At 41.4% G+C, this 22253-nt stretch overlaps 2 protein-coding genes across 4 annotated transcripts; both read left to right on the top strand.

Annotated features, from left to right (window-relative positions):
- The first annotated feature begins 402 nt into the window (after positions 1 to 402).
- On the top strand, positions 403 to 10804 carry LOC127633491 (transmembrane protein 106B-like). 2 transcript variants are annotated; one of them, XM_052112641.1, is made up of 8 exons: positions 403 to 552; positions 5829 to 5978; positions 6842 to 6905; positions 7029 to 7182; positions 7283 to 7423; positions 7514 to 7557; positions 7728 to 7781; positions 8443 to 10804. In XM_052112641.1, the coding sequence occupies exons 2-8, from the start codon at positions 5855 to 5857 to the stop codon at positions 8555 to 8557; spliced, it is 696 nt and encodes a 231-aa protein (XP_051968601.1). In that variant the 5' UTR covers positions 403 to 552; positions 5829 to 5854; the 3' UTR covers positions 8558 to 10804. The 2 variants fall into 2 exon arrangements, with proteins under 2 accessions (XP_051968601.1, XP_051968600.1); XM_052112640.1 differs by having other exon boundaries at positions 5801 to 5978.
- Positions 10805 to 18154: 7350 nt separating this feature from the next.
- LOC127633599 (ADP-ribosylation factor-like protein 4D) lies at positions 18155 to 20537 on the top strand. 2 transcript variants are annotated; one of them, XM_052112816.1, is made up of 2 exons: positions 18155 to 18286; positions 19230 to 20537. In XM_052112816.1, the coding sequence occupies exon 2, from the start codon at positions 19360 to 19362 to the stop codon at positions 19960 to 19962; it is 603 nt and encodes a 200-aa protein (XP_051968776.1). In that variant the 5' UTR covers positions 18155 to 18286; positions 19230 to 19359; the 3' UTR covers positions 19963 to 20537. The 2 variants fall into 2 exon arrangements, with proteins under 2 accessions (XP_051968776.1, XP_051968777.1); XM_052112817.1 differs by having other exon boundaries at positions 18204 to 18323.
- The last annotated feature ends 1716 nt before the right edge of the window (positions 20538 to 22253 follow it).

The following is a 22253-nucleotide window of genomic DNA, read 5'->3' as shown; positions in this document are numbered from 1 at the left end:
CTGTAATGTTGTTTAAATTGACAATTTACAGTCATTTTAAGGTTTGTTGAAATTACATAATCACGGCAAGGAAGATGTAAAATTAGCTAAACTTTTCACAGGAAATGTTAGTGAGAGATTTTTATCGCGCTAAAATCATGTTAACATGCATATTGTTTATGTCTTGTGGCTATATCTATTAGTTATTTTACGTAAAAATGGCCCCAATTCACTACCATCACAAGTGACTCACTGTAACCTTAATTTTTGTTTTTACACAAAAGGAGGGGCAAGTCAAAAGAATTTTGGTAATCCATATTTTTCAACAAATGTTGTCGATCGAGTTTAACTGGTTTGTTTAACCCGGAAGCACGCATCGCTTATGACCACAAGGAGGCGACAGAACCTCAGACAGCTGAGGATCAATGCGGGACGTAGTTGTGCACTCGAAAGATCACATTAGAGTCTTCAAGAAGTGACATGTATAGTGTTTTCAATAACGCGTGCAACAGATGGCATTAATCTGCGGCGGAAAGTGAAGATATTGAGCCAGAATGTCTCCATGAATTCACGGTAGGTGGAAAAGTGTTGACACAAACGTATTTTGTTATGACGCGAGTTTATGAAGATGACTTGATAAAGGAAGCTGGAGTAATTTTGTTGGTTTAAACGGCCAGTCCTCTCCGGCATGGCATTGTGAGGTTATAGTTCTTAAAAAGGTGTTCGCTGCTTTAAACATTATGGGTGTCATAATTTCTAGTTAGCTGCCTTCCTATATACCATTTTCCACACCCTTGGAGTCCGCTTATCCGCCTGTGACACCTACAAATGTTGTCTAGGTAGGCAGCGCTAGGTTCCGAACCACAACCTTTCGCACTTTCTGTGGCGCATATTTATAGCTTACCACATTAAAGCCCCATACACACATGCAGCGACTTCCAGTAGGGCTGTAGCAAAGTAATCTGCCCCCCTGATTGTATCTTGCTCTGGGCTCCTTTGCTAATAAAAAATATGTTTTAGAATTTGTTGGGAACCCCTAAAATTGTTACAGACCTGACTTCCAACAACAAAGCGACCTTATCTCATTGCCAATGAGAGCTGGTGACTATATGTGGGCGTGGCAAGCGACAGCGTGGAAAAAAGTCGCTGCATGTTTGTATGGGGCTTAACAACGTTGCCTTTCACCACGTTTACCGCATAAAACTACTAGTTTTGTCAGTTTAGTTAGTTTTGCTTTCCTTTTTCTTAACTCAACCTGTCAACAGAGGAATTACACATCAATATTTTAAATTATAGTAGTGCCATGACCTTGTCTGAAACGGTTTCTAATGTAGTTAGGATTATTAGTTTTACTAGACACACTTCATGGCACTTTAAATAAGTAGCCTACATTAAAATAAATTAATGAGGATAAAGCTAATGAGACACCAATAACAGTGTAAACTACATTCACTACATAAACTAGGTTCTTAATGAAAACTTAAGCATGAATTCCACTTTTAGACTATGGCTGCACGATTTGGGGAAAATGTCATATTGCGATTATTGAGGTTAATATTGCGATATAATAAACAAATAGTATCATGAGTCAACTTGCTTGGTTATCAAGGGAAATGCACAAATAGATTACTGATAATGCTGAAATGTGTATTTTGCAACAAAACTAGAAATGCACAGTGTTTTCAAATTAAAATTATATTTTTACAAATTAAATAATATGTTTGCATTACTGCAAACTTGTCATTTTCTCAATATTACACCTAAATAAAATAGAACAATAAATAAGAACATACACATTTTCACGAAAATAAGATTGTCCATACAAACAGGGACATTTAAGCAGGATGTAACATGTACTTTGTATAAACTCTTTTGAAAAGGAAACTGGTTACAAAAGTGTGTTTCACTCAAACCACTAAAACTGTTGTTGTTGTTGTTGTTGTGTGTGTGTATATATATATATATATATATATACACACATTTTATTGCTGTTGTAATTTTAATGTTATTTTTCACATGAGATTGATCTTATCATGATGATCTCATCAATGATGCAACACGTTGCAAGCTGCAGACAGCGGGGGTGAGAGACGATGCGTCTCCATGTTAGAGTTCGCATCAGCCGGCGGAACTTTAAATCTGTCCGGGTTTCGACTCCCGCTCAGATTGGGTCACTTCCGCGACTGGTTGAAGCGGCTCTGACTGCACAGAGAATGACATTTTTGGAGTTTATGTATATTTACATGGCACGCTCCCATATTATGTGAACTTTAATTAAGGATAAAATAAAGACATATCGCCAAGCTGTGCCTGTGATCTGTGATCTGTGTTATTTTTTCTGACCACCAGTTCAGTGTCGGTCTGCTCGGCGTGCGTCTTCACCTGATTTCCAGCTGCACACCGGAAAATCGCATGATTCCATGTGCCACTCCCTAAACTAGAATGACTGGTTATCTTTTTATTAACGGTATAGAAAATGGGCAAACATCTCTCAGAGAGAATGGGTTACGTCCACACATGCACTTATTTTATAAAATCGCAGCATTTGCCATCATATACGTAATCGCACAGGCTGACATCGCGATTGCGATATGATTAATCATCCAGCACTATTTTAGACATAGTTCAAAGTGATAAATACGCCATTTTGGGGTTTTCATCAAACTGAACATAACTGTGTGTTTCACAATGAGTCTCCAAACATCTTCAGAGTTTTATTGTTTTACTGTTCTTTAGGGCCATTTGACTGTTTTACTGTAGTTTTATAGTGAGAGCAAGATGCTTTTGAGACTGTCTGTTTTTTTTTTTTTACTGTAAATATATATATATATATATATACACACACAGGTGCTGGTCATATAATTAGAATATCATAAAAAAGTTGATTTATTTCAGTAATTCCATTCAAAAAGTGAAACTTGGATATTATATTAATTCATTACACACAGACTGATATATTTCAAATGTTTATTTCTTTTAATTGTGATGATTAAAACTGACAACTAATGAAAATCCAAAATTCAGTATCTCTGAAAATTAGAATATTACTTAAGACCAATACAAAAAAAGGATTTTTAGAAATGTTGGCCAACAGAAAAGTATGAGCATGTACAGCACTCAATACTTAGTTGGGGCTCCTTTTGCCTGAATTACTGCAGCAATGCGGTGTGGCATGGAGTCGATCAGTCTGTGGCACTGCTCGGGTGTTATGAGAGCACAGGTTGCTCTGAGGTTATGGCGTATCGCATCTTCCTCTTCACAATACCCTATAGATTTTCTATAGGGTTAAGGTCAGGCGAGTTTGCTGGCCAACTAAGTACAGGGATACCATGGTCCTTAAACCAGGTACTGGTAGCTTTGCCACTGTGTGCAGGTGCCAAGTCCTGTTGGAAAATGAAATCGGTATCTCCATAAAGTTGGTCAGCAGCAGGAATCATGAAGTGCTCTAAAACATCCTGGTAGACGGCTGTGTTGACCTTGGACCTCAGAAAACACAGTGGACCAACACCAGCAGATGACATGGCACCCCAAACCATCACTGACTGTGGAAACTTTACACTGGACTTCAAGCAACGTGGATTCTATGCCTCTCCTCTCTTCCTCCAGACTCTGGAACCTTGATTTCCAAAGGAAATGCTAAATTTATTTTCATCAGAGAACATAACTTTGGACCACTCAGCTGCAGTCCAGTCCTTTTTGTGTTCTGACGCTGTGTCTTGTTCAAGAGTGGCTTGACACAAGGAATGCGACAGCTGAAACCCATGTCTTGCATACGTCTGTGCGTGGTGGTTCTTGAAGCACTGACTCCAGCTGCAGTCCACTCTTTGTGAATCTTTGTGAGGTTTTGTTTCACAATCCTCTCCAGGTTGCGGTTATCCCTATTGCTTGTACACTTTTTTCTACCACATCTTTTCCTTCTCTTCGCCTCTCTATTAATGTGCTTGGACACAGAGCTCTGTGAACAGCCAGCCTCTTAGCAATGACATTTTGTGTCTTGCCCTCCTTGTGCAAGGTGTCAATGGTTGTCTTTTGGACAGCTGTCAAGTCAGCAGTCTTCCCTATGCTTGTGTAGCCTACAGAACTAGACTGAGAGACCATTTAAATGCCTTTGCATGTGTTTTGAGTTAATTAGCTGATTAGAGTGTGGCACCCGGTGTCTTCAATATTGAACCTTTTCACAATATTCTAATTTTCTGAGATACTGATTTGAGGGTTTTTCACTGTCGGCACGTCCATTCCATTGAAGACAGCATCAATGATTATAATGGGTTCTGTGGCTTTTGATGTGATGCATTACTAATGTTCGGTGTAGACAGGGTGTTAGGATTTGCTTCTGTAATATGAATTTGTGAAAAATCGTAACATAACTGATCAGATCTTAATTTAAGACTTTAAATGGGAAGCTTTCTATAACATATCCCCAGATAAATTTGTAAGTGCTTTTTACTATAAAGCCTCCACTTTCACTTCAACACTATTCTTATGTTTTTTTGGAGATTCGCATTCTTGGTGCGTATCACCACTATTGGTTGGGGCTGGTCAAAGGTGGAGATTTATAGTAAAACAGGACTTAAATATTGATCTGTTTCTCACTCATCATATCACTTCTGGGGCCAGTTGCTTAAACATAGCCATTAACTTAACAATTAGTCTAACTTGCTAAAGATGCTATAGAAAGCCAGTTGGATAAACTCAACTCACAGATGTCTTTAGTAAGAGTCTAACTCATATTGGATTGTGGAAAAGACACTGAACACCTTAAAAAATAAATGTCCGACTGTGGACGCTCAATACAGATTTCATTCTGTGAAAATATTTGCTTATTAGAGGAATACAGTGCTTCAAATTTTATTCTAATGAACAAATTTAGTGATTTTGACCCAATTAATAAAAAAAAAAAACATTTGTTTTTGTTACCATTGTAGAAGTCAAAGTCTTTACAAAGTCTCAACTCAAGCCCCTTTCTGCCTCAACTGAAGCCCCAACTGGCTCAGCTGACAGTTATTTTCCATGGCAACATGGAATGTAAACCAAAGTTAGCCTAGGGGTCAAGGGGCAGATTACAGAAAGATCCTAACATAAGAATCCTATCTAATATGTTTAGTAACCATGGCAATATCAGTTAGGATCTTATTTAGGACAAAAGCTAATGCAGAATAACATTTTCCTAAATGCATGATCCAATCTTAACTACAGTTAGGATTTGCTTCTGTAATATTAATTTGTGAAAAATCTTAATTTAAGTTTTGTTCTAGAATCTGGAATGATCTTAAGTTTTGATAGTAGATACAAGACTAAAATGTCATACAACTAACTAGTAAGTCTAGTCTAAAAAAGTTTTATGCAACTGGCCCCTGAAGACATGGATTTAACCACTGGAGTTGTATGGATTACTTTTATGCTGTCTTATAATAATAATAATTCCTTACATTTATATAGCGCTTTTCTTGGCACTCAAAGCGCTTTACATAGCATAGGGATGATGATGATGCGACAGCAGCCATAGTGCGCCAGAACGCCCACCACACACCAGCTATTGGTGATCTTAATTTAGCTTCAAAGTTCAGGCTACCATACACTTGCATTGAATGGAGATATTCTTCTTAAAATCTGCATTTTTGTTCTGCAGAATAAAGAAAGTCTTACACATCTAGGATGGGCATGAGTGTGAGTAAATGATGAGAGAATTTTCATTTTTGGGTGAACTATCCCTTTAACCATGAGTAATGATTCAGAGAGTTCCAAGTACTGTTTGTATGTTGGTTTATTTTCTCCTCAATTATGTATCCAAAATAGATATGGTCTCTTATTGTGTTCATAGTGGAGGACTTTGATTTTGGTCACATTAGATCCTGCACTGTGGAAATACACCATCATGACCCAAAACAATTACGGAGAGACACGGAGGCTTTCCAAATGGATGGACTATGGCAGTATCAGTGGGGAAGGACAGTGGGATCCATGCCCTACCTGCCAGGGCACAGGACGCATACCAAGAGGTCAGAGGCTCTGTTAACACACACTATCTGTGTATCCAACTGTACTTATTATTTTCATATTATTAGGAAAAATAAAGTTTAATTGGCAGTTTTGGCTCTAGATACACTGACCATGTTTACATGCACTTAACAAATGGTTTATTCCAGGGTTTTACCAGAAAGCAGCACTCTGAAACATCACGTAAACAAGTACAATGATTTCCTTACGCCGTTTAAGGGATTAAGAGAAAGCAGTTTAATACATCTATGTTTCTCTCTGAGAACGTTGCTTAATGTGGCCACATAAACACATACGTGGCATTCTGATGAGTGTTTGAAGAGTGTGTGTGCCCGGAACAGACCAGGAAAACAAACATCAAAGGATGGAGCCCAACAACATGTCAACACAATGGAAAGAGTTCAACATTTCGGGAGTACAGTGGGAAAATCACATATACTATTAACTATACTATGTACACACAGATATAAAATATTGACTGTCCCTAACGTCCACATATATGCGTACATTAGGGGAATCCCCCAGGGGAAACCCCCATTACTGTGTCGTAATTCAGCTGCAGTTCAACAAACACAGCAACAACTCTGGTATATCTGGAAATAAAGCGAATCAACAGAGTAAAATAGTTAAGTCATCCTCAGATGCCGTGTGTTTACACAAGCATCACTGGAAAATGATATTGCTGTTGAGAAAGCTGCTTGCTGACAGAGCCACATGTATATATGGTAGTAAAGAGTACGATGCTTAAACTATAGAAGGGATAATGGGAAAGCTGTTTTCTTGCAATTAGCCGTTTTCTGGTGTCCATGTAACCATAGTCACTGTTCCTCTTATTCTCCCTTATCATAACCCTTGCCCTTTCTAGGTCAGAAGAACCAACTTGTGGCAGTCATTCCTTGTAGTGACCAAAGACTGAAACCTCACCACACGTGAGTATCACTAAGACATGCGCTGTATATTTCTGCAATTCCTTCTGTCACTGAGATCAATAAAGTTTTTTTACTCTACTATACATTATAGATCTGTTGTATAACATGTTTAATGTGCCACAGGAAACTGTATGTGTGCATGTCAGTGGGACTATGCCTCCTGACATGCTCACTGATCCTGTTTTTCCTCTTCCCTCGGAGTATGGATATGTCAGCTATGGACCTAAAGTCGTCTATGGTCTATTTCACTCCCAATACAGTTAAAATGGTAGTCACAGTAAGTGATCCTAAGTATTAATCACACCCCTAAAATGTGCCTTTTTTATTGCATACATTTCTTAACTTATAATCCTCTATACATATTATCCATTCTTTAGAATGAACTGAACATCACCAATCAAAACTTTGTGAGTATCCAAATGGAAGACATTGATGTACAAGCCCTGATTTTAGAGACTGTGGTTGGGAAGACCAAGTACTCAAATGTCACCACACTGCCTGCTCGATCTGAGAAAAAGGTAAAACTTCATTAAAGGCCTCAGTTAATTTTACCATTACCCAAAAACTAAAATAAATAGGTCACTCATCCTTTTTTCTCCTGGTCACAGATCACGGTTGTATCCGATATTGTTATTGATGACCCAGGTCTCAAGTAAGTAATACATCAATCAGTACTTCAGTCATTATCTATATCTTATCATTAATTTCTTAAAATTATTACATATTGTGTCCCAACATGTGATACCAATGTATCATTTTTCTAACACAAAATGTACATGGAAACCTTCTATAATGTAATTAAAAAGTCTTCTTATTTTACAGTAACTACTGCAAATCACGTGCCATTCAGATTCACACTTTATTCTTGCATTTGCAGTAAGTATTGACCTTTATCTCATCAAAGTATGCTGCACCATCCCACTATTTGTACAAACTTATTTTAAAATAACTATTAGAATTATATTTGGCTGACTTCTTGAATAGTTCTTGTCAATTTAATTGATGTTGAATGCTGTACTTTGAAAGGTATTCATCTTCATGCCTGGTATACCTTGCAAATGTATTCATTGAAATATCTACATTTTCAGCTCCAATTCAATGAAGTACTTTTATTTTACACCACAAAGTGACACTAGTATGAATGGTAAATCATATTAGGAAAAAGCATTTTTTCCTCATAGGCCATTAAATGGCAGTCAGTCAATTTTTTTTATGAAAAACATCACACATTCTTTTCAATCTCAAAGTCTGATTTTTAAGTATTGTTTACTTTATGGACTCTGACCCATCTACCTCTAAATCAATAAGTTACAAGGTATATTGCCAAAACTGAAGCCTGAACTGAATCAATAAAAGGATAATCATTTTAAATTTCATACATTCTAAATGATGTGCTCTAAATTTTCTAAATACATTTCTGTTATACATACGTTACTGGGTTGTAATACTAATGTTTCAATGCTTAGTGATACAGACATTATACACAACAATACATATTTAAAATATGTAATGTGAATACCTTTTTGTTTTTCTACAGATTGACTATCAGAGTCTCCTATTTGTCCCATTCAGAGCAGATGTCAACAGATACCTATGAGTATATTGACTGTGGAGTGAATTCTACTGTACCACATAACTTTCCTCTGCTCTGAGACAAGACGATTGCCAACGTCCATGAATGTTGATGTCTTTGAAATCCAAATGCTGTCATTTACTGTTTTCATAAATTTAAATAAGGTGTTGACTATATTGACAGTAACATATTAGATGCAATATAAATGTCACTGGAATAATTAATGTTTACAGTTAATTTACATCACTTGTTTGTGTTTTCTTAATTTGTCTTTACATTATACTTGTTTTAAAATGTGCACATCACATTACATTGCACATTAAGTTGTCTTTGCATTTTATTTGTTGAGAATTCTTGAGCAAAAATCCAATCAGAACTCAATTCTCCAATTCTGTTTTAATTAAAATATAATTAGTGAAACGGAACAATAGATTGTGTTTACAATTAAAATCCAGATCGTGATTTGTACAGCTTCATTTGCGGCGCTGCCCGATGTTTTTCCTCACCATTGCTGGGAGTACTGTAAATACTGGTGCAAATGAAGCACACATGTTTTTAAGATGCTGCTTTTTCTCGATCAGCTTCCCTTTATATGCTCTTTAAGTCAATGTGATATTATGCATTGGTATATACAGAATTTGGACAAAGTAATAAAACATTGTGAAGTGTTGAAGTCAAATAATATCTGCCCATATTGCAAGCACATTGATTACAACTGGTGAATAATCTAATGTGGCAACATTCAACGTATCATTTACTGATACTGATCTTATTTTTTTGCTAAAAGATTGGAGAAAGCCGGATTGTTACTTTTACCTACAATTTCTTTTTCCAACTGTTCACATAGCATGTCCTAAAATCCACTAACATAATTTTCCTGTAAAGATTTAACAAATTCAGTTGTTTCAAGACAGAATATGATGCATGTATTCAAATGAAAAGTGTTCCAATGTTACTGTTGGGATTACAAGAGAACGTGTAATTACACTGTGTAAATAGATTACTTTGTCCATCCACTGTGTCTACTGAATCTTGTTGGAACTACTGAAACATTCTAGGAACAAATTAAACCAGTTTAAATTTCACAGATACTCACTGTGTATCTTTTGTTAATCTTTGTTTCCTTGCTGGAAAGGTGACACTTGCAAATGCATTTCTTTTCAGTCTCCAAGGGAAAGCAAGTAATCTGTTTAGATTTACAGATTGTTTTTATTTTGTTTACTGAAGATTCCATGTATCATATTCCTTTTTAATATTGTTTTTAAAGATGCAATTTCCTGTGTTTAATAACATGCTGTAATGAACAATTTGAACACTATATATCAATGTGTCACCTTCTAATTTGTGCAATTTTAATGGAATAGTTCACCAAAAATGAAACATTTCTTATCATTTACTCACCTTCATGCAATCTCAAATGTGTATGTCATCTGTCTTCTGCAGAACACAAAGATTTTTAGAAGAATATTTCAGCTTTGAAGGCCCACACAATGCAAGTGAATGATAACCAAAACTTTGAAGCTCAAAAAAGCACAAAGGTAGCATAAAAGTAATCCATATTACTTCAGTAATTTAATCCATGTCTTCTGAAGTGATCCAGCTAGTTTTGGATGAGAATAGACCATAATATAACTAATTGACGCACATGATTTCAAGCTCAGTAACACTTCTTAGAGCCATCTAGCGCTCTGCGCATGCATCAATTAGTTGAAAGTGTAATTGAGCTTAAAATCATGATCATGCCAAGAGACTGCAATGGCAATGTAAATAGTGAAAAAGGAGTAATATTTTGGTCTGGTCTCACCCAAAATCGATTAGATAGCTTAAAACAGATTAAACCACTAGAGTCTTCTAGATTACTTTTATGCTGCTTTTATATGCTTTTTGTAGCTTCAAAGTTCTGGTCAAAACTCACTTGCATTGCATGAACCTACAGAACTTAAATATTCTTATAAAAATCTTTGTTTTGTATTCTGCAGAAGAAAGCCATACACATCTCATATGGGATGGCATGAGGATGAGAAAATAAGTGATTTTTCACTTTTGTGTGAACTATTCCTTTAATGTAAGCAATATCGTCTTGGTGTTAATAGACCTTAAACCAGAGACTCACTGGACACTGCAGGTGCTTCAGATTGCTCTTCCTTTTTGCCTTGCTTGTTTTCCAACAGAAGAAAAACAGAAATGACCAAGTCCAGTATGTTTATATTTTGCTTAACAGGGTTTCATCTATATATTTCCCACAAAATGTAAGCCTACATGAATTATGTTTTTAATGAACAATGTGCAAAGAACATGTGGAATTTCGAAATAAATGTGGGCATTAGACAAACAAACAGCAGACTGTGTTAGCTTTATGTGTGTTCAAGTCTGTTAACAATCGCACCTGGCTCTGGCAGATAATCTGCGATCCAGTACTTGCTGACGGGCCTCCCAGTGCATCACTGACATTACACCACCCGTTGGCCTGTAAAAGAGACGGAATTAGTGACCTAGCCATTTTACATGCACATGTTACCAAGCACGATAATATTTTTAATCAAGAAAATTCACGTTGGATCATAATTTCTTTTTTTCTAGAAAGACCTTTGATACTAGGGCAAAAATAATATTCTTGATAATATTTTTTTGTAGGCTATTGTTTTCCTGTAACATATCTAAAAATCCTTAAAACAAGTTCCCTTTCGAGAGGTCTCTCCTATTGCGTAAGTAGCTTACGCTATGGGAAAACTCAGTTTCTCGAGAAATATTGAAGTCTTTATGTAAAACGCATTGCAGCTGCACAGCAGACAGCAATGAGCGAGGCAGCTCGGTCATTGGCTGTGCTGCGGCAACTTGCTCGAACCAATGACGGGGCGACTCTGAACGCACAACCAATGAGCGCGCTCGTGCCGCGCTCAGAGCCCGCCAAGATGGGCGTGGCTAAGGCTATATATTAGGCGCCCCGTCATGAGAGTTCTTTAGATTTAATCTCCTTCAGCAAAGACCTTCTCTTCGCTGGATCCTCCGGATTATTGGAGTCTTTTCGCCCGCCGTCGACAAGCCTACAGCAGGACTGCTACGAGGACGCCGGCGCCTTCAGCCGCCTTCAAAGCCTTCTGCTATGCCATCCGGCGCGCATCACCTTGATATCCTTTTACTAAAAGCTACTTTGCAAGTGTTCGCCTCTGCAACGCTTTTTGTCCTTTAGTGAAAGAGCAAATTCGAGGCGTTGTTTCAAATGCCTTCGACCTGCGCCTCGTGCAGAGGCCCTCTTCCTGACGGGGACCGTCACATTTTCTGCGCTCGCTGCCTGGGACCTGACCACGCAGAAGCTGCTCTCACTCGAGGCGGATGCCCCGAATGTGACTCCCTGGGCCTCACCGAGCTGGCGCTCGCTTTGCCGCCTTCGCGCGAACGAGCCTGCTACCACCGTGCTGCCATCCCCTCTGTTCGAGCCGCGCAAGAAAAAGCGCCGCTCACGGAGGCCGCCAGAGCACGCGGACTTCAGTGACGTCACGCCGGGCCAGTCCCCGCGTGCTTCACCACCACCCGAGGACTCCCTGCCGCCAGTTCAATTCACGCAGGCAGACCAGCACCCCTCCAGAGCGGTGGGTCTCGTCTCGTTCGGCGTGTCAGGGGACGACGGTGAAAAGGATGACAGCCTTTCCATTGACGCTGCATCCGACGACTGGCCGGGCTCGGCCTTCGACCCCGCGCCGTCGACATTAGCGGACACGAGCCGGGGCACCAGCATGGACTCAGAGATCGTCCGCATCCTGTCTAAAGCCGTGGAAGACCTCGGGCTCGACTGGTCTTCTCCGGAAGAACCTGCCCGCAGCCGGTTGGACGAGTGGTTCCTGCAAGGGCGCCGGCAGGCCCCTCGACAGAGACCCTCCCCTTTCTTCCCCGAAGTTCACGACAAACTCACAAAGTCATGGAAAGCCCCGCACTCTGCTCGCCTGAAGCCTTCTTTCTCTTCCTCGCTCTCCTCGGTGGACGGCGCGAGAGAAAGAGGCTACGAGGGAACCCCGCCCCTCGAGGAGGCTATGGCCAACCATCTGTGCCCACCCTCCACCGCTGGATGGAAAGCCAAAGCTTCTCATCCCTCGAAGCCCTGCCGATCTACCTCAGCTCTCGCCGGTCGCGCATACGCCGCCGCCGGCCAAGCTGCGTCGACCATTTTAACTGTATTGGGAGTGAAATAGACCATAGACGACTTTAGGTCCATAGCTGACATATCCATACTCCGAGGGAAGAGGAAAAACAGGATCAGAGAGTTCGCTGAACGCTTCACTGAAGCCCGGAAGAATTCGCAGGCTATGCGTCACTTCCTGCCCAAGCGCTCCAGCTCGTCACAGAGCCGCCAGAGACCGCCTCAGCTGCCAGGGCGGCGCCTCCCGTCTCCCAGCCCAGACCTGAAATGGACGCTCGACGCCGCTCGCGTTCCGCTAACCGAAAGCAGCCGCCTGAGCGACGGGGACCTCGGCCCAAGATCGTGCTGAACCCGGAGCCTCATAAGTCTTCCTAGCCATAGGAAGAAAAAGAGAGAGTGCGTGTCTCGCAAAAGCCGGACCACTCTCTCCAAAACGTGTAAAACATTACCCAGTCCCCTTACAGGCGGCTGGAAATGTCTGTACAGCAGTCAGTCGTGCCGGTAATCTCACACGCACCCCTGCACTCGGCACTCAACAAAGCTGCTCAGCGCGCTCCCGTGCCTCTGAGAGCTGTAAACTCAGTGTTAGCACAAGGCAATTCGCCGGCAGGGCCCATACGTCACTGCGACATGCCCCCAGCCAGCATTCAGCCCATATCTGTGCGAGCAAAAGCCTGGGAAAAAATCCCTGACATGCCGAAATGGGTTTTGAACATAATAAAACATGGTTACTCGCTTCAATTCGCTTGCAGACCACCCGGCTTTTCAGCGGTGGTCGAGACGAAAGTGAGGAAAGATGTTTCACATGTTCTACGCACCGAGGTGCTCAAACTGATAGAGAAGGGCGCTAAAGAAACTGTTCCTCCCTCTATGAGCGAGGCGGGTTTTTACAGCCGCTACTTTCTGCCTCGAAAAGGACGGTGGCCTACGCCCCATCCTAGATCTCAGACATCTGAACAAAGCTTTAATGATTCAGCTCGTTCAGAATGTTAACGACCAAACATATCCTCGCGCAAGTTCGCCCGGGATTGGTTTCTATCAGTGGATTTGAAAGACGCTTACTTTCACATTCGATAGCGCCTCATCACAGGCCATTTCTGAGATTCAGCTTTGAGGGACAGTCATACCAGTACACAGTACTACCATTCGGCCTATCATTGGCCCTCCGTACATTCACGAAATGTATGGACGCAGAACTTTCCCCCCTGAGACAGCGGGGAGTGCGAATACTGAATTACCTCGACGATTGGCTAATCCTAGCACAATCAGAGAGTCAGTTAATGACGCACAGATCTTGGATTATCAGCCATCTAGAATACCTGGGTCTGAGAATCAATTTTGCAAAGAGCGTGCTATCCCCCAGCCAGAATATCTCTTTTCTGGGAATAGTGCTAGACTCAGTGCAGATGACGGCGTGCCTTGCTATTCGGCGCCTTGCAACATCATTCAGAGCGGGCGCGCGTGCCCCCGTCAAACGATTTCAAAGGATGCTCGGTCTCATGGCCTCGGCATCAGCTGTACTCCAGCTAGGATTGTTGCACATGCGTCCTCTCCAATGCTGGCTCAAGAGCCGTGTCCCCACTCACGCGTGGCAATCTGGCCACTTTTTAATCAGAGCGAATCACGGCTGTATAAAAGCCCTGACGCCCTGGAAGGCCGTCGACTGGTATCAAACTGACGTGAGTCTGGGCGTGAACACACGGAGAAAAATGATCATGACAGATGCCTCCAAAATATGGGGGGCCCTTTACGAGGGCAGGCCTGTCTCCGGTTTTTGGTCAAGCCCGGAAAAGCGCCTACATATAAACTGTCTGGAAATGAAAGCGGTCGCCTTGGCTCTCAGAGCCCTGCTTCTGTACCTGAAAAACGAACACGTCCTGGTCTGAACGGACAACATGACGGTAGTATCGTATATAAATCGCCAGGGTGGACTCAGGTCGAGCTCCCTGCACTCTATGGCCAGGGAGCTCATCTTATGGTCACAGCACAACCTGCGCTCGTTGAGAGAAGCGCATGTGCCAGGCGTCCTGAACCAGGGAGCGGACATGCTGTCCAGAGACAAAGTTCTCCCAGGAGAATGGTCTCTCCACCCCCTGATGGTTCAGTGGTTATGGCAAACCTTTGGCGAGGCAGAGATCGACCTCTTAGCCTCCAGGGAAAATGCGCACTGCCCTCTTTTCTTCTCAAAGAGCACGGACGCTTCGCCCAAGTCTGGCCGAGCCACCCCTTGTATGCTTTTCCCCCGATCGCGATGCTACCTCAGGTCATCAGTCGGATCAGGGAGGTGAAATGTGCAGTGCTCCTGGTAGCCCCACTCTGGAAGAACCAGATGTGGTTTCCAGAACTGATGCAGATGATGCAATCTGCCCCATGGCCGATTCCGTTGAGGCTGGACCTCCTCTGGCAGGCCAGCGGGATGATTCTTCATCCCGCCCGATCTGTGGGCCCTTCATGCATGGCCCCTCAGCGGGTTCCAGAGAACCTCCCCAGCCGAGTGTTGAGAACCATCACTGGTGGCGGCGCCTCTACGAGGCGCTTATATGCCCAAAAGTGGAAAGTGTTCGGTGACTGGTGTGATACCAAGAGCTTGAACCCCAAATTGTGCGAGATACCAAGTGTACTCGCCTTTTTGCAAGAGCTGCTGGAGGCAGGCCGCACACCCTCCACGCTCAAAGTCTATGTGGCTGCCATAGCGGCATCACACAATCCTGATAAAGGACGCTCATTAGGGAAAAACGACCTAATCATTCGTTTCCTAAGAGGCGCAAGGAGGATGAACCCTCCTCGCCCCCCCTCGGTACCGATCTGGGACCTGGCCACGGTCCTGGACGCACTCAAGAGTGCCCCGTTCGAACCTCTCCGAACCATGCACCTTAAACAGCTCTCGCTCAAAACTGCGCTCTTGCTGGCACTCGCCTCAATCAAGAGAGTTGGCGACCTGCACGCGCTGTCATCAAGCGCTGCTTGATTGGAATTTGGACCTAACGACTGCAGAGTTGTCCTTAGGCCAAAGCACGGGTATATTCCTAAAGTGCTCTCCACATCCTTCAGAGTACAGGTGATATCTCTGGCAGCGCTATCGTCTCCAGCAGACGAAAGTGACGCTAATTTACTCTGCCCGGTCAGGGCGCGCAGAGTATACTTGGAACGTTCTACCCCGTTCAGACAGACGGAACAATTATCCGTATGCTTTGGAGGCTGCACTAAAGGTCTCGCAGTTTCAAAGCAAAGAATATCGCGCTGGATAGTAGATGCTATAGCGCTGGCTTATGAAGCCAAGGGCCTTCAATGCCCCTTAGGCGTCAGAGCTCACTCTACGAGGAGCATGGCCTCCTCGTGGGCGTGGTCAAGTGGGATACCCATTGAGGATATTTGTGCGGCGGCAGGCTGGGCCTCGCCTTCGACATTTATCAGGTTTTATAACCTACAGGTCCCCTCATTGCATTCCAACATTCTATCAGCCTGACTGTAGTATGGACTGGAGTACGTATATGCTGAGCATTATCTCCTCCCTTATAAGGTCAGTCTCTGACTGACTTAGAGAGTTTTTTTATGCATATCAGTAAATAGAAAAATCAGTACATAAGATATGTATTTGTGTTTTTACAATGAGCGCCCCACCATGGGCCACCTTGGGGCAAAGGCGCTCTGTATTATCCCATTATATAGCTCGCCGTTGGCCGGCTCGTTGAATAATCACTTTGCTTTAAGGCTCAGGCATCTGCCTCTGGCTTTATAGAGCGAAGTCAGCACGCACAGCGTTTTGCATGGTGTTCCCATAGCGTAAGCTACTTGCGCAATAGGAGAGACCTCTCGAAAGGGAACGACTCTGTTACTAACGTAACCTCGGTTCCCTGAGAGGAGGGAACGAGTATTGCGTAAGCTGGCGTGCTTGTGCTTGGTCAGTCACTTCAGTCGACTGAACCTAAAGAACTCTCATGACGGGGCGCCTAATATATAGCCTTAGCCACGCCCATCTTGGCGGGCTCTGAGCGCGCGGGCACGAAGCGCGCTTATTGGTCGCGCGTTCAGAGTCGCCCCGTCATTGGTTCGAGCAAGTTGCCGCAGCACAGCCAATGACCGAGCTGCCTCGCTCATTGCTGTCTGCTGTGCAGCTGCAATGCGTTTTACATAAAGCCTTCAATATTTCTCGAGAAACGGAGTTTTCCCATAGCGTAAGCTACTTACGCAATACTCGTTCCCTCCTCTCAGGGAACCGAGGTTACGTTAGCAACCGAGTCGATACATTTGATTGATCTTGTTTTAGAAGCAACACTGAATAAGATATTTAGGTTTTTCAGAGAATGTATTTTTAACATGTCTATATATATTTTGTCTTACTGTTCTGGCAGAGTTTTTATAGTCAAAACAAGTGAAAAAAATCTACCAGTGCTGAAGAAGTAATCCAAAGTATTTAGAATACGTTACTGACCTTGAGTAATATAACGGAATACGTTACAAATGACATTTTACAGCATGTATTCTGTAATCTGTAGTGGAATACATTTCAAAAGTAACCCTCCCAACCCTGCGTATTCCTCATGTGCAAACCTGCTACAGTTACATCACAATTATGCAGATCAAAAACTACAAAAGTATGTCCTAGTTTGAGATAAACTATAAAGAATAAGGATATTAACATTCAATCGGATGTGTGAGAAATTTGCAAAGCGATATACATGATTTACCAAATTCAGTCCAGCAGAAATTTTGCATCCACCTCGCAGAACACTGATAACAATATTGCCCTTGTGACGTGTTGTTGGACGTCTTGGGAGCTCCTTGCTTGATGGTTTCCTAGCAATGTTCAACACTTGCTTAAAACCAAAAAAATAAAAAATAAATTATATATATATATATATTGCGACTTTTCCTACTTTAGTGCAGTGGTGGTCTGAAAAGTCCACATACTGTGCTACAACTGGGTTTAATATAAATATTCAATTAGATGTATAAAATTACACATATCCAACAATGTATGAATACAATCACTTAGCCATAAATACAAGAAGTATGCCTACAGGTGAAGGAAAAATAAAGTAAATAAAGAAAAAAGATGTATACATAAACAAGATAAATAATAGAAGAAAATATTTTGCATAAATCATGGGTCAGAAAAGTTCTCTGCATACAATAAAAGATGTACACTTTTTTATTATTAATAACTCAAAAATCGTTTATTGCTAAACCTGTGAAGGATGTGGTAAGGGACCATCTGAATACATGGTCAATTTCTTGGTATTATTCATCTTTAATGTAGTATTACCAACTGGTACTGGTGCACCTACTACTGGGGGGGTACCATCTTACCCTAGAGGGGCACCAAAAACCCCACCGGCTGCTGCACAGCCAAAACTAGACACAGGATCTACTGCTTGCCAGTTTCGATGCCCCATGGTCGCCACAGAGAGGTGCTGTTTGGGCACGAACAAACACGACTTGACATTCGGCGTCTCACCGTACAAAACAGCGAACAATCAAACGCTAGAGGGAGTAACGAGAGAAGCATGCAAGTGACGTCACATGCGGGATTGTTGTTCTAGAGAATCTAGATGTTGCACGCTCAGCTCCACGTTCATTTCTCTGAGCTCACTGCTGTCGGACGGAAGAGAGACTCTGGAAAATGATCATTGCTTTGAGTCGCACGGATAACTGTCCGCCTATCTTTTTCAGGTGAGAAATTGCCCTGTACGAGATAAACACCTATTAGGTAAGTAGTGTAAATGTGCAAAAAGAAGCACTGCGGTGTTTCGTTCTCAGGTATTTGCAAAAATGTTCGACAAAGCTGTTTTGGGTCATAGTATACTCTGCAACCTTTTTCGAGCTGATTACTTTATACATCCACTGTTGTCTTTAATAGGGGTTTAAAACTTTAAATGGTCTTAGGTACCAGTTTTCACAGCTTTGATTGCCATGCTAATGTTTCTTAGACGTTGATATATCCAAAACTTACATTTAAACAATATTTGTGTACGTTTTATAGCAAATCACCGTTGTTTACAGGACATTATAGCATGTTAAAACGTGTTTTGCTGAGTTTTGTTACAGAAAATTATGATTGAAATCTCTTATAAAGAAAATGAATTAATGATATCTTCCTTAACAAAAGAGATCAAATAAAGATACTATAGAGAAAAAAAGCAATTTTTCCAGAAAGCTATTTAGAATCCATAAGAGGATTAGGTGCAGCATAGAGAGCAACCTCTATACACCCAATTACAGGCAGACAGCTAAATCTTTTCCTACAAATTTAATTATAGTGTTCTTTTTTTGTTGATGTATAATTTATCCTTCATGCTTAGCGGGTACTACTTTCCTATTCATCATTCAGTTAACACTAACCCTCATTCAGTTATTGATTTGTCTCATTAACTGTCATTAACTGTTATTTACAGCCTTCCCCCTGTAAATAACAAATCAAAACCATATTTTATTTCTGATTTATTTGTATGTTTCATAGTTGTTGCTTAAACAAAAACTTTGCATGGTCTGTTTACAGTTTATTACATGTCTGTCTTCACTTTCTGCAGTGATCACAGAGAAAGCTGTAAATAGTTGTAAATAGCTCCCATATCTGTGATGATAATCAGCTTTTTTCCCCTTTCTTTATGTTCAGCACGGTGTCTCCAACCTTACAGCACCTCTGTCTGCCTGCTGTACCTTTGAAGTAGGAGCAAATGCCAAACACTTAAAACGACGTAGACAAATCTACTGCTCTTACAAGAGGGTGAGAAAACCAAGTTGCCATGGGAAACCAGTTGACAGAGATTGCCCCCAACACACCATTCCTGCCTAACTTCCAGTCTGTGCATGTTGTGGTCATTGGTCTGGACTCTGCTGGCAAAACCTCACTTCTCTATAGACTGAAGCTTAAGGAATTTGTGGAAACCATCCCAACCAAGGGATTTAACACGGAGAAGATAAAGGTTCCTGTCGGAAACGGCCGTGCCATGACCTTCCAGGTGTGGGACGTGGGTGGTCAGGAGAAACTCCGGCCACTGTGGAAGTCCTACACGCGGCGCACAGATGGCATGGTCTTTGTGGTGGACTCCACAGAGGTAGAGCGCATGGAGGAGGCTAAGGTGGAACTGCACAAGATCACACGCACGTCAGAGAACCAAGGAGTGCCGGTGCTTGTGTTGGCTAACAAACAGGACCTTCCAGTCGCGCTGGCTGTTTCTGACGTGGAGAAGGTTTTGGCTGTACACGAACTTAGTGCCTCCACCTTAAACCATGTGCAAGGATGCAGTGCAGTTGATGGGCAGGGGTTACATCTTGGCTTGGAAAAACTATATGAGATGATCCTCAAAAGAAAGAAAATTGTGAAGCACAGCAAGAAAAAAAGATGAGCAGTACGGGACAGTATTAAGACACGGTTATTGTGAAGCTCCTCAGTGGACTCTGTATTATCATAGGATTTTGCAGTGAATCCCTGAATGAAGACAATGCTCCAGGTTGCCCAGTGTGCAGGAGAAAACAGATTTGACCTTTATGTGTCACACAGTATTGAACTGCTTCCCTCCATGCCTAGTATTTGCTGTACAGCTCCCCTTTGTAATCAAGGAAAATGTGATAGCATTTATAGGCTGTAGTATCAACAGAATTGTCCTTGCCTTTTTTCATTGTGTCTTCAAGCAAGAAAGAAACTGAATCATATTGCTTGGCAACTTATTGAATTTCTTTCAGAGGAACCTCACAGAGTCACCATTTTCTTACATATGCTAGGTTGATTGCCAGTGCCGATATAATAAAGGGCCATTTAAACGTTCACGCTATGGCTGTGGAACTGAAGTCTTACGCCAATCACTAAGATTCACTATTCACACTTGTGTGATTTAAGTTTTAGTTGGAACACTTGTTTGTTTTTACATGCTGTAAATAGTTTTTGTAATGCTGCAGAATTAATAAATTATTAATGGCTTTGACAAAATCAGTGCTTCAGAATATCCATGTTTTATTCCTGAGGCAGAAGTCTTTGTTTGCATGAACTAGAGGTTACCTGATCGTGCTCCTTATGTGCTGTTAGCTATAAGACCAGTAAAAGCCTTAGGTAATCAGTTTTATTAAAAGAATCTGAGCTATTCCCAGTGATGACACCGAAACCAGTCCCTATTAGACTATTTATTGAACAGGCACTTATGATGATGTCATTGGTGTTCAGGGAGAGCAACCCACAGGAAATGCATTGATGCTGAAAAACATTGTTTGATATAACCTTGGTGTTGTAATTCATTCTGAAACTGCACTCAGAAATGGGTGCAAGCACATCAAGCAACATTGTTATATCAAATTTGCTGACACAATATACAAGATACCAATTTATTAAACAGCCAAGGCATTAACTAAAGAGATCATATTGATACACAGATATACAAACTGCAGAGTGGCTGATGTTTTTTTACACTGATAAAGTTGTACTGCAGTAACGTCTTTAAAGTCTTTAGTTAAAAATCTAGTCTTCAGATGGGGTCTGCATTCTTTTTTGAAGAGATCAAATGGCTCAAGCTGTTTCAACCCCCACCATTGCACAGACTGACAAATCTATTTACTAGTTAAGCAGCTACTTTGCTTTGATTGGATTCATTTGTACTCTAGTTTTAGGGTGAGTTAAATTGCATAGGAAGAATGAAATAGAGCTGATTTGTGATATGGGCTGGGAGATCATTGAATGTGGTAACAACATAAGAATTCTAAGCCTGTAACAGGATGATAAATTAATATATCTTGCCATATTGATTTGCTTTGGATTAGAATAATTTATTTAGGGGTACTCATACTATCATTTGTGTATTTTGCAATCAAATATACGGTGGGACCCATAAATCTGAGACCAAATTTGGATTACAAATCTCATTTGTAAAAAAATAAAGTTTTAGGTATGCAAAGAAAAGTCATGATTTGAAATGAAAAAGGAAAATGTAAGATTCTGCACTATTTCCAAGTCAACCAAATGAGTACACAAGATGCTCTTTGGAATATTCTCAAATCATACAGGGATAACTGGGATCATCAGGTTCTCTATTGATTCAGTTCACTCGACATTGCCGAAAGCACTATGGGGAGTGTCCTTACCCAACCTTGTTGAAATCCTTATATAATCACACCAATCCTCTAATTGGTAACAGTGTCTGAACCCCGTCACTTTAGCGTGTATTAGGCCTATATTAGCAGGCACTCAGTCACCATTTCTTCAGAATTTTATTCCTTCAAGACTGTAAACCGTCGATATACCCTTACAACAGACGGAACTCCTCAGTGAGATGCGGACAGGATGACTCATGTCATGGCAGATTCTCCATAACAGTAATCGAAGCAAAGACAAGTCAAATATTTCTCTGAGGCCCAAAGTTCTGATTCCAAAAATAGACTTTTATTACAAAGTAACAAAGCTTAGATGGTCCATGGAGCATCTAATATTACACTCCAGAATCATGCATTTTTTATACATTTTCTGTTCTCATCTCTTTGAGCAATGGCTTCTTCATCCAATGAAATCATCTTATGCCTCCCTAGTTTCATCACCGTCTCCCTTCTACCCCCAACTTTGCTTCAATGTTGGCAAAAGCATGACTTTTTAATTTTACATATTTTATATTGACTAACAATCATTACTTTCTGCATTAATTTGATTAGTATATTA

The sequence above is a fragment of the Xyrauchen texanus genome, chromosome 40, assembly GCF_025860055.1.
Source record: "Xyrauchen texanus isolate HMW12.3.18 chromosome 40, RBS_HiC_50CHRs, whole genome shotgun sequence".
Classification (NCBI taxonomy): domain Eukaryota; kingdom Metazoa; phylum Chordata; class Actinopteri; order Cypriniformes; family Catostomidae; genus Xyrauchen; species Xyrauchen texanus.
The sequence above is the reverse complement of the archived record's forward strand: the minus strand, read 5'-3'. Positions and strand labels throughout refer to the sequence as shown.

Bases quoted from the DNA above. Each gene is read 5' to 3' on its own strand.
- LOC127633491 (XM_052112641.1), top strand. From the start codon at position 5,855: ATGACCCAAAACAATTACGGAGAGACACGGAGGCTTTCCAAATGGATG. The intron at 7,183-7,282 runs GTAAGTGATCCT...TCCATTCTTTAG, and splicing joins CAGTTAAAATGGTAGTCACA to AATGAACTGAACATCACCAA. The intron at 7,782-8,442 runs GTAAGTATTGAC...GTTTTTCTACAG, and splicing joins ACTTTATTCTTGCATTTGCA to ATTGACTATCAGAGTCTCCT.
- LOC127633599 (XM_052112816.1), top strand. From the start codon at position 19,360: ATGGGAAACCAGTTGACAGAGATTGCCCCCAACACACCATTCCTGCCT.